General features: G+C 40.1%; 1 protein-coding gene across 1 annotated transcript in view; it reads left to right on the top strand.

Moving 5' to 3' along the window:
- Window positions 1-12,845, top strand: part of CEMIP2 (cell migration inducing hyaluronidase 2) — a 72,808-nt gene that overhangs the window by 49,453 nt on the left and 10,510 nt on the right. The window contains exons 16-20 of the mRNA XM_054727071.1: window positions 706-883; window positions 2,292-2,507; window positions 6,218-6,426; window positions 9,832-10,014; window positions 12,300-12,519. Of these exons, the coding sequence (XP_054583046.1) occupies window positions 706-883; window positions 2,292-2,507; window positions 6,218-6,426; window positions 9,832-10,014; window positions 12,300-12,519 (1,006 nt within the window). The remainder of the gene's footprint in view (window positions 1-705; window positions 884-2,291; window positions 2,508-6,217; window positions 6,427-9,831; window positions 10,015-12,299; window positions 12,520-12,845) is intronic.

The raw sequence follows: 12,845 nt of genomic DNA, 5'->3' as shown, positions 1-12,845 counted from the left end.
GTAATCTAATTCGTTGCTGTAGAAATCCTCTGCAATGCCATCAAAAGAATTTAATAGTGGAGAAAACGAAGGGATACAGAATATTATGGGTTTTGTACATTAATTATGGTTAATAATATATGATTAAGGAGTTTGTGTTTGAACAGAAAGGAGGACAATGAATAAAACCAATTTCTCAATCTAGCTAGCCTTTTTGACATCAAAAGCCTTCAGGAATTATACTTTCATACTTTTAAGTATATCATTTCACCTTATTACTGTCATTTAGAGGCTTGAGAGGAGGTTCCCTCTGTTTAAGCACAGATTCATTTTTGTTCTCACATTAGAGATTTTGGAACCAAAACTAAAGTATATAAGTTACCGGATAAAAGGTCTTAACTGGTGGACTCAAGGAAGCAAAAGTCACCTCTTCAGAGAGGCCTCCATTCTCTCTAAAATAGCTTCTCTCCTACCCAACTTAACGTATTACTATGTGTTGTTTCCATAGCACTTAATCTGTAATTATCCTTTATTTTCCTTTTTGCCTTTCCCACTACTGTGTACATTTCAGGTGATTAGGATATCTTGTCTTGGTTACCACTGTATTCTAGAATTGTGTTTTGTGTATACAGAATAGTCACCTGTCTTTATAAAACAAGTACGTCAGTGAAGTGCTGCTAAGGGGACGGGTCCATGTGCATTAAACAAACTCTTGTTTTTCAACAGGACGTTCCCAATTAGAGGCTTTCAGATTTATGATGGGCCCATTCATCTCACCAGGTGCACTTTCAAAAAATATGTGCCAACTCCAGATAGGTATACCAGTGCTATTGGCTTCCTCATGAAGAATCCCTGGCAGATAACCCCCAGAAATAACCTCTCCCTTGTGAAGTTTGGTCCACATGTAAGTATGTTCTTTTGGTTCCTATGTAGTTACTGTGGTGGGAGGAGGAGGGGTAGCACATCCCCAAAGACAAAGACAGAAACAAAGGATTCATACCAAGTCTTTATGACTGGGGGCAGAAATATATGCAAAAGAAAGTTTAAAAATTTATTATTCTTTCTGTCCCGTTGAGTTCAAGGTGAGAATAGAAGTCCCAGGTGACCTTGGGTATTTTTTAATATTCAGGTGATATCTTGGAAAGGAAAATAACCTAAATTGATGGCAGGGATTGTAGCATTTCATAAGAACAAGAGGACGTGGTTTGGGGAAATTCAGTGTAATGATCCAAGAAGAGATTTGGGATCTGCCTGGAATTGTACTTGTCTGGGGTCTACAGCTGGGGAACCACAGGAGAAACGTGGGGAAAGAAGAGGAATGCTGGGTGGTGTGAAACCAATTGTTTTATCCAGAGGCTTTCCTAGTACTTGGCTCCTGTCCCCTGTGCCTGTTGTTGGGAAATACTGAATGTCATCCTGTGCTAGGCTCAGTGTAGGACTCCTGTAAGACCATGGAAGCTACTGGGAAAGGCACGTCATGGAATTTTAATAGCTGACATTTATTAAATGCTTAGGACATAGCAGACCCTGTTCTAAATACTTTATTATTCACACTAAGGAAATACTTAGACTGTGTTTTAATTGGGAACTAGGAGAAGACATATGAACAAGTAACTAAAGCACTTGAAGAAAATTAAATGATTAACTAGTTTTGAAGTTAGAACTTATAATGGATTTTTATTTAATTAAGATGTAATTTATATACAGAAAAATGAACACATCTTAAGTGTAACATTTATAATTTTTAAAAAAATCTTTATTGTTGACAGTATTGCAGATATTCCTTCTCCCCTCCTCCACCCCCCCGCCCCTCCTTGCTCCCACCACCCGCTTCCTGCCCCACCCCAGGCCTTTACCACTCTAATGTCTGTGTTCATGGGCAATGTATATATGCATATAAGTTCTTTGGTTAATCTCTTTCCACCCCCTAAAGTTTATAATTTTTAACAAATGTGTATGACTGCTTAATTCCCTTTCCCACAGTTCTAATTTCTCTTATTGCAGATTAGTTTTGTCTGGAGAGAGCAGGGAATAGTTTTAACTGGAAGAAAGGGAAACCACCAAAGATGAAGTTTAACATTTGCTCCTTGAACTCCACAAGGCTTTGGAAAAATCCCCCCCCCCAGGCATATCATAACTAATGGACATCTTTGATTGACTGGGTGCCTTGATTGACAACTATGAACTGTCACTCAGGACTGTTTTAATCTCCAAGGAGTTGGAATGGATATGCAGTAGGATCCTTGCAGGGGGTGCTGATTAAGGCGGCGGGAGCCCTCATTTTGTGATGCCCTTGTTTTCACCACCCTCAGGTCTCTCTGAATGTCTTCTTTGGAAAGCCTGGCCCCTGGTTTGAAGACTGTGAGCTGGATGGTGACAAGAACTCCATATTCCACGACATTGATGGCTCTGTGACAGGATACAAGGACGCCTACGTGGGAAGAACTGACAACTACCTGATCCGCCATCCTAGCTGTGTGAACGTTACCCAGTGGAACGCGGTGATCTGCAGTGGGAGCTACGCCCAGGTAGGCCAGGATGCGTTAGGATGCCTGCTTCCTTGCCGGCTCCTGACATCACTGCTTCTGTGAGGAGTGCTCTTCAGCGTGATTGACACTCTCCAAAGCATGATTTTCCCTAGAAACAAAAAGGCGAAAGAGCCAGCTGGTGTTGCTCAGTGGTTGAGCGTCAACCTATGAACCAGGAGGTCATGGTTCGATTCCCAGTCAGGGCACATGCCCAGGTTGCTGGCTCAGTCCCCAGAAGGGGCATGCAGGAGGCAGGATCAATGATTCTCATCGTATGTTTCTATCTCTCTCTCCCTCACCCTTTCTCTCTGAAATAAATAAAAAATATATATTATTTTAAAAAGTGAAAGAAAAAAATTCAGTAGGAACCATGGGCTCATAGAATTTTATTTCAAGCTCCCCCGCTTCAAACCAACGTGGAAATACTATGAGTCCAAGAGGGGTGAGGTGATTTGCCTTTGGTTAAATATGGTTGGGATGTAGCTGGGGTGAGGACCTATCTTTTCCGAGTCTCAGGCCAGGTTTTCTGCCATGCTACAGCTCTGCCCCAGAGAGGGAGCTTTACTTCCTTTCAGGGTTATTATCCCTACTAAATATGGGAATCTGACTTGTGGGGCAAGAAGATCAGTATCACATGGAAAGTGAGATGTTTCCAGAGACAGAGCTAGGAATTGGAAATGAGTGGACAAGGAGACATTCAAGGAAATTCTTTGAACGATATTACGATATAATATTTATGAAAATATGAAAGGGGTGATATAGACCGTGAAACACTTCTTTGGAAACATTAAGCTAGTGTGCATGTGTTAACTGGGTGCCCAGTAGAAGAGGATGGATTAATTTGGGAGGTAGTACGTTAAGGGCACCAGATACTTGAGCCAGACTGCCTGGATTTGAATCCCGGCTTTATTTTTCCTTAGATATGAGTTGAGCAATTTAATAACCACTCTCTTCCTTTGCACAATGAGGGTAATGCTGGTGAGAAGATAGAATGCATGGATATATGTAAAGCATTTAGCCCATGGCTTGGCACATGGTATAGTGTTTGCTGCAATGAGTATTATTTGAGGAGCAGAGCTCTAGGTTGCGACAATTCTTTTAGTAGTGATATTTGGATAGATAGAGAGGTTGCAGATGGGGGTATTAGTTGCCCAGAATTTTGAAGGAAGCAGTTTTATTTCCATATTTTATGTAATTAAATGGTAAGATTGAACACTAGACAGTCGAGGGAGATAAAAGATAAAGGAAAAGGAGAATTAAGAGCATAGACAGGAGAATTAGGGAAGAGCGAGGGATCTTCCAGGAGGAATTGGACTCCGGTAGTCCCAAAGCAGGAAAGAAGCCTGCCTGTTGGTTTGCTGCTAAATGCTCTTATTTGTAGGGAGGGTTCTTCTTGGGGAAGGACCGGCCTGTGATGAAGGCCCTTCCCGAGCTCTGGCTACTCTGCCTGTCAAGGGTGTGTTCCTGGGTTCCTGCATTTCACCTTCTTGAGGCCTCTGTGGTTTCTACCACGAAAACCTGGAGTGGGAGCTTCTCAGAGCAGAATTCTTCATTGCTCTTCTGATTTTGAATCATGACTGCTGAAGAACGCTATGACTCTTAAGTTAAAAAACAACAACACTTTACAAAGATTATTATCGATAGAGAAGACATAAGGACTTAAGAAGGATAAAGACTGGAGAGATTTTTCTGGTTTATTTTAATGTAATATTAGCTTCATTGTTGTGGGCTTTCTTATTCCCATTCATTTTAGTCATAATCATCCCCTTAAATGAAGTTGACTCATCAATACCCAGGAAGCGATAGAAATTCTAGAATTAAAATAAAACAAAAAGATTTTAGTCCTTTTGTAGCTACAGTTTTAAATTTCTTGCAAGCCATGTGTATGCAAGGTTGCATTTGTGTGTCTGTCTTATAATGGGGTGTGCTCACTAATGAAAACTTTGTATTTTAAGACTATTATAAATGGGTCTATAAACTCTTTGGTTTATGATGTAGTTGAGACTTGAACTTGATCCTTCTATCTTACAAACCAGGGTAGTAAATTCTATTTTATTTGGAGATGAAGAAAGAAACAAGTCATCTAATACTTCCCAGGAGGCTCTGGGATGATAGGACTACAGGTTAGAAATTTTCTCCTGAGAATTTGGAATTTGAGTTGGGAGCTCGGATCTGCAGCCATTTGTTGTTGTTACTGAACTGATGGATAATACTATGTGTTTATAGGCAAAAGAAGCACCTGGACCTCAAGGCAAAACAAACATTATTTAGCTATTTGTAAATTGATGTTAATTGAATATCTGCTCTTTGCTGACCCAAGGCGTAAAGGTGCTCAGGACAAAAGATGGTAACATAAGGAGAATTGAGGTTACATGTGCTACCTCAAATCCTTGTTGGATTTGGAGGAAGGCAGGATATATATGTATTTATATAACCTGTTCTATGTAAACTATATCTAATTATATATAATATAAACATTTTAGTTATATATAACAAATTTATTTAAATAAATAACATGTACAATATATTAATATATTGAAGACACTAGTCTCAAAATATATATTTCCTGTCTCTTTATTCTAAACTTTTAAGTGGTATTAGTAGAGAAGAGGACTATATTGAAGTAGTCAAACATAAATGAGAGTTTAGAAGATTTTCTTTTTCAAAAGATGTATAATTGAGGAATCAGTTATGGACAAAACTGTAGGAATGACCAAAAGAAAAAAACAAAGAGAAGTATTGTGGATTAAATACAATATTCTGCAGATGTTTTAATACTTCTGGGGAAATCTGTTATAGGATACTCATTTATTTTTTGTTTTGTTTTTTCTTTTTTTAAGAGAGAGAGTAAGGGAGAGGGAGAGAGAGAGAGAGAGAGAGAGAGAGAGAGAGAGAGAGAGAGAGATCATGTGAAAGTGGAACATCTATCGGCTGCTTCCTGCACGTCCCCTACCGGGAATCGAGACCAAAACCCGGACATGTGCCCTGATCGGGGATCAAGCAGGCAACCTCTTGGTGCACAGGACAATTGCCCAATCAACTGAGCCACACTGGCCAGAGCAATACTCATTTGTTTTAGGAAATTGTTCTGAGGTTTGTTTTGAGGGAAGGCTTTGTTTTGGCACAGCAAGGAGCTCATGCCACTGGAACAAATTCAGGACTTCCAAATTTGTCTCGGTTTAATATGTTTTTCCAGTTTTTGCAGAGTGCTTTATAACCCTTTTTCCTTTGAAAAATGACTTCTTGGGCTCATGTAGGTCATGGAAAATTGCAAGCCCAAACTCTAAGGTATTTACATTTTCCCTCTCTTGCGTTCGAGGAAAGTCTCTCGGATTTGAGTAGAGGGTATCCATTTTCACATTAATTTACTAATTTCTTATATGTGCATTCTTCAGATTGAGGGGTTTTTTGGACAGGCTGCATAAGCCACAAAGGTTTTATATTCTGATGAATAAGCTGGCCCGTTGTGGTGGAAGAGATGATGACGGTCTTGGCTAGCAGAACGCATGGTCTGTTTTTACCATTCCAGTTTAAGCAAGCTTCATTGTATGTGTGGCTTAGGATGAAGTTGGCTACTCCTCATTTAGTCTGGCACAGACCACAGAACCTCTCTCTCGAAACTAGAGACACTTGGCTTTGTGCTGGAAATGCTTGTTTGGCTCTCTAAGTGTTCATGCTCTTCCCCATGATTCTTCGTTTATTTTTTGAAGGTCTATGTGCAGACGTGGAGCACTCAGAATCTGACGATGACCATCACACGAGATGAGTATCCATCCTACCCGATGGTGCTTCGGGGCATTAACCAGAAGGCTGCCTTTCCCCAGTACCAGCCGGTGATCATGCTGGAGAAGGGCTACACCATCCACTGGAACGGGCCAGCGCCGAAGACTGTATTTCTATACCTCATAAATTTCAACAAGTATGTTCCCAATACTGTTATTTCACATAGCTGAGCAAGTAGGAATCTAGTGGAGAAAAATAATAACACACCACCTTTGTAGCAAGTAAGGATGCCGATTTCTTGTACATTTCTCTTATGGGGAGGCTGTATATATATATATTTATATATATATATTTATTGATTTTTACAGAGAGGAAGGGAGAGGGATAGAGAGTTAGAAACATCGATGAGAGAGAAACATCGATCAGCTGCCTCCTGCACACCTCCTACTGGGGATGTGCCCGCAACCAAGGTACATGCCCTTGACCGGAATAGAACCTGGGACCCTTCAGTCCGCAGGACAGTGCTCTATCCACTGAGCCAAACCGGTCAGGGCAGGCTGTATATTTTATGTGGATGGAATCAGAAGATTACACAAATTGAATCCTTTCCTTTTGAAAGCATTTCTGTTTCTCTGTGGTCAGGGTATTTGTGTGCAGAAAGCCATTTAACAATGGGGTCTCATATTGTCTGCTGAGTACTTGAATTCCCCTTAGTTGGGATGGGAAGAAGTTTTATGTGTTGTTCCAACTGAGCACTGCATTACCTAGGAAAGAAAAAGGTTTTTGAGGCCAACGTTAGATTTGACAGAAGAGAGAGGTGTGGTTGATTAGTAATGTCTGCTGTGGGTAAGAGGTGGGAGAGTAGTGGCATGAATGCCAGGTATTTGCCACTCCTGCGTGATTTCTATCGCGTCTTGATTTCCCAGTTGTCTGTCCTAACAATACTATTTACAGTCGAAGGCTCTATTTGTACAGTAATTTACTCAAGCGTTTGCTGTGTACCAGAAAACGATGAGGGAGGAAAGTACTTGCCCTCCAGGAGCTCACAGTATACAGGTAGAAAAAAACTCAAGAAAATCAATAAACCGACACTGTTTTTAAGTGGACAGAGAATCGAGCACCTAATTCTAGCCTTGGGGGGTTGGGCCTGGCTGTGCTGAGAAAGCGATACTAAATGATCTGTCTTGTAACAAAAGCAACAGAATTGGGGAAGGGCTAGTTCTGTTCGGGGACCGATGGATGCAGTGCCATGGGAGCGTACAGTGTGACAGGAGATGAAACCAGGAAGGAGTGATGGGCCTGGTAGGGCAGAGTTACATCAGTCTAGACAAGTGTGGTGGTTAACCAGTGGGATTCCATGGAACTGTTCAGATATGTACCTGAAAAACTGAAATGGCTTATTCACCCGACTGGTCATAAAGTGCTGACTTTTCTGAGCACTCTTAAAACCTACAACTGAAACGAAGAGGTGGACATAGGACACGCAGTGCTAAGTAGGTCACTTCCAAGGACTGGTGAACCTGGTGGATGCTCTTATACTGAGCTGTGAGGTTTCTGGCACAAGCTCCACACGGAACCATTCCTGTTTTTCCTGTGACACTTGTTGCTGCTTCTCTGTGTCCTTGCTGGAGAGTTGTACCTCTATCTATTGAGTCAACCAAGCCAAAAGTCCCAGGACTCATACTTTTCCCTTATTTCTTCATCTCGTCAGTGACCAAACCCTGTCAGTTCTGTCTTTAATGCTGTTGATATCGCTCCACTTTTTTCTACCTCCACTCTTTGTGGTTGAGTTGAGGCCATTATCATCTCTTGTCTGGGTCCTACTGGGTCTCCCCACCTCCAATCCATAGTCCACATTGTGTCCAGGGTGAGGTTTCTGAAAGCCAATCTGGTATTATCACTCCCATTAGTGAGCTGCAAAGCAGTCAAAGAAACAAATGAGGTTGGAGAGGACTTACAAGAAATATAAAAAACTTATATCTGGCAGGTTATGAATTTTAGGCGAGATACTACAATCAAATGCTATGTAGGGTTCTGGTCAGTGACATGTGTAACTTTTAAACAAATACCAAGTGAAAACGTTATAAAGTGAAAAAAAGGCCGAACCCAGAAGTTACAAAAATCCACATGGGCTTGGAGTTCAGTCAGACTTTCCTTGTTTAATTAGCTGAAAGTTTGCAAAAATTACATCATGGACAAGAGGAAGAGATGGACCATCTTATTTTCCAAATTTAATATAATTATAGAGAGGTCATAGATTTTGTCACTTCAAAAGTTATAAAAGCTAGACTTATTCATTAAACAAAATATGGAAAATACAGAAAAACATAAAGAAAATTGAAATATCCTATAATTTTCTTAAACAGGGTGAGGCATTATAAACAATTATAGTGTTCTCTCTCCGCCCTCAAGTATTTTCTGAGCATATAGAGATATCAAAGTTTATTTAACTACTGCCTTTCCCCATAGATATTTAGGTTGTTTTTCTTCTGCCCACTCCCCCTTTGCTATTATAAATATACCACAGAGAACGTGTTTTAATGCATTTTGGTCTGCATTTCTAATTATTCTTTAGTGGCTTTAGTGGGTGAAACCTTTGTGAACAATTTTAAGGCCCTGTTACTTACTGTTTAAAAATTCTTTTAAATGATTGAAAAGTTCTGGAAATGGGTAGTGGTGATGGTTGCACAACTTTTGAATATACTTAATGCCACTGAACTGTAGAGTTAAAATAGCTAAAATGGTAAATTTTATATGGTGCATATTTTACCACAATTAGAAAGTTCCCTCCCCCCCAAAGCAAATAATAAAAAATATTAATTTTATGTCTAAGGATTTTTAGGTAAGAAAAAAACATAGTGGCAATTTGGTCATATACATCAAAGGTTTAAAAATATACATACTTTTGCCCTGACTGATGTGGATCAGTTGGTTGGAACATTATCCTGTGAAGCGAAGGGTTGTGGGTTCGACTTCCAGTCAGGGCACATGCCCAGGTTTGGGTTCAGTCCCTGGTTGGGATGCATGTGGGAGGCAGCTGATTGATGTTTCTCTCTCTCCCTCTCTCTTCCTCTCTCTCTAAAGTCAATAAAAACGTATCCTCGGGTGAGGATTAAAAAAAAAAAAGGAAATACACATACTTCTATATTCAGAAATTTTATTACTAAGTACTTACTCTGATGTAGTAATAAAAGATAAAAATGTATTTATGGACAAAAAAATTCTTTGGAAAGATTTGACTAGTGTGTACTTCTACTATCTGGCTAGTGGTGTTTCATCCAGCTTAGTACTTGTCCAACCATCTCAATTTTATTATTCACTCGCAGTGTCAAAGTCCATCTTAGCCAACTTCTGTTCATATTCCTATAAGTCCTGTCAAAACCAAGAAGTTTCTATAAGCCATGTGATTGTTGTAAAAAATTGATAAGAGAAATTGGGGAAACATTTAAAGGTCAGGGCTCAGGACTTCCATCGTTAGTGGCTCAATGCACAGCAGAAATGTAAGGAGGAGAAAATCATGGCTAGTGTTTACATATGCTGTAATGCCCCAAATGTATTGGCTCAAATGTGAATTCATGTTTTAATTTTCTTTTCTTGATAGGAATGACTGGATTCGAGTTGGCCTCTGCTATCCATCAAACACAATTTTTCAGATTACTTTTGGCTTTTTACAGCGGCATAATGGCTCGTTATCCAAAATGGAAGATTACGAGCCTGTGAATTCACTGGAAGAATTGCAGAGGAAGCAGTCTGAGAGGAAATTCTATTTTGACTCCGGCACGGGGTAATTCAGTGCGACCAGCAAATGAGAATTATTGCTGTTTTTCTTTAATGGAGAAATTACTGGTTCTTCAGCCTAACTAAGAATAGACTATGATGTGATGGCTCTCTAGACAAGCAGCTGATGTGGGTAATTCTCTGCTCATCGCTATTAGAGGCTTAGAGAACTAGAATGACTCATAATTATAGCTGGCAGTAGGAACTGAGTGAAGATGTTTGTTGTATACCTATTAAGGGCAATTTAGAAAGAGAAATTATCCTTGTCAGAAAAGAACCAGTAGGCCCAATAGAAACTTAAACTAATTTCTTTCCTATAACAACTCTCTTAAGATGATTATTTACATATGATAGCGTTCATATTTCAGTGAAAGCTCATTTTTCTATTCCTTAAAGCTCTCTCTCTCTCTCTCAAGTTGACCTTGAGTTTTTAAAAAATCACTGTGTAACCGTGGCATATTTGCTTTCAACTTTCTCTAGGCTGCATCTTTCCACTTTTTAATTCTAATCCTGTTCACCTGGGGTCCTGTTGGCTTTGTCTGCTCTTATCCAGTTACAGTCTCTCAGCCTGTGGGTGATGGTAGGCGCGATCTCCTGTACTCTTCCAGCAACTAGCATGCTCCCTAGCCATTCCTGAAGCTGATGTTCCTCCTACGCCATTGTCTAGGCACCTTAGCAAAGACACTAATGTAAATGAGATGCATTTCTTCTGTGAATGCATAGCCCATTGAAGGATGTGGGCATGTAAAGCAGGTGATTGGAGAGGGAAGAAATTAAGTGCTAAAAGCCCTAATGTGGGACATTCAGTGTGCCTTTTGAGGTGACCCAGAAGTTCAGCCTAAGGTAACCAGTGACATCCCAAGAGCGTGACACTGGGACAGACTCTTGAATGAGTAGGAGGAGACGAAAAAGAGAAGGGTGGAGAACAATGTGGACGGATGCATGGAGGCATGGGAGAACGTGGCATGGCATGTTTGGGGGAAGACCAAGGTTCAAACTGGGATGAGGGTGGCAAGTTTGATTTGGGGGGACAAGGTTGGGGGTTCAGGCAAGTGCCTTGTTAACCTTTGAATGAGATGCAACTTATTTGCCCTCCAGGGCCCCTCCCGTCAGTGTGGTCAGCTTAAATCTTTTTTTATTTTTTAATTTTTTTTTATTTTTATCATAGTTGTCTTTGATTTTCAATTTCTAATTAGACTTAACCTGCTTGGGCTTTTACTCTGTACAAGACAAAACTTCCGCATTCCCAGTTGACTTTTCACAAAAATAAACAGAACAACCAAATTTGTAAGGACATTCTGGTGATCACAAATTAATGATTAAATGTGTAAAAAGATGGGAAATGTGTCATCATCTGGGTATTTCTAAAATCCCTCGGCCTTTGGGATTTTAATTTTTTAAATTACATTTATTTTGATGATTTTAATTGTCAGAAGGTCCATGCTAACCAGGCTTGTATCATTCCTTACATATATAGGCTAAAATTACTGGATGTTGGGACAATGGCTGATTTTTACCTCATAATTGCTACTTGACCTCATATTAAAATGTGAATTTTTGACTTCAGTAATTGATTACATTTGATCAAGCCTTTAGAACATTGACTTCCTTTGCTCTAGAAGGACTAGGTTTGCTGACAGATGTTGGACTGCTGCCTAGAAGTTACTTTTCCATTCATCTTGGCAGTAGGAGGATAATTCAGAGTCCGTGGACTGCTCATTTCATTTGATTTTGGCCAAAGTACAGACAGAAGGACCTCAGGCCCATCTGCTCTTAGTAAACGTCACAGCAATTGATTTGAAACCACTGCTTTTTGAATTGACTTGAAGCCAAACGAAACACAGTTGCTGTTCTTATTCAAATTTTGTGCCATAAACCAAAATGATTTATAAACCAAAAAAAAGAAAAGAAAAACATGCTGATTTACCAAATTCTAAACTCAATGCAAGTGTAAAGTTTTCCAAGGAATTCTTGAGCCAAGCCAAATTCCATCCTCCCAAATCACCTGTTGAACTTAATTCAAACCTGAAATCAAATCAACTTTCATATCTTCTACAACGATTGAATCAGGCTATCAAAATATTTTCTGAAGGAGTATTGAATTTGACTCAGGGGCCTAGGAGGATAGAAAGGAAAGAGAAACAACTTTATTAGTTTTATAATGTAGTTTTCTTTTAGGGGAGAATTTACCTTATTAGGGGAATGTACCTTTCAGCCATGAGTTAACTTGAAGTTTTGTAAGTTTTCTGGAGGCAGTCTAACACCCAGCGGATTGCTTTCTGTTTTGTACAGGTTGCTGTTTTTGTATCTGAAAGCCCAAGGCCACAGGGATGGCCACAGTTACTGTTCATCTCAGGGATGCGAAAGAGTCAGGATCCAGGCGGCAACGGACTCAAAAGATACCAGTAACTGCATGGCCAAAGCATATCCCAAGTATTACAGGAAGCCGTCAGCCCTCAAGCGGATGCCAGCCATGCTCACGAAACCCTGTCAAGGCTGCGGGACCCGCCAGGTAAACGAGTGGGCTGTGGCCTGAAAAAAGGTCGGAAGGTTCTTTGTAGTAGGCGCATTTTGGGGGGGAAAACATCTATCCTGCCAATTTATAAATGTTGCATGGTTTCTCCTGAACTTTGGCCCATTATAGAATGTGATGCTCATAAGAAGCAACCTTGTCCAAATTATCCAAATTGTAATAAAGATACCTTCCTTCTCTGATCCATCAGTTTACCCTGCATGACTGGATTTATTGGCTGTCACCTTTTCTTTCTCAGATGTGATTCTGCTGCACTGTCGTTTCTGGGTTTACATGTCAGGGATGTAGAAAACGTTTTGTTTTAC

This window comes from Eptesicus fuscus, chromosome 15, assembly GCF_027574615.1.
Source record: "Eptesicus fuscus isolate TK198812 chromosome 15, DD_ASM_mEF_20220401, whole genome shotgun sequence".
NCBI classification, from domain to species: domain Eukaryota; kingdom Metazoa; phylum Chordata; class Mammalia; order Chiroptera; family Vespertilionidae; genus Eptesicus; species Eptesicus fuscus.
This window is presented reverse-complemented; position numbering and strand designations above follow the sequence as displayed.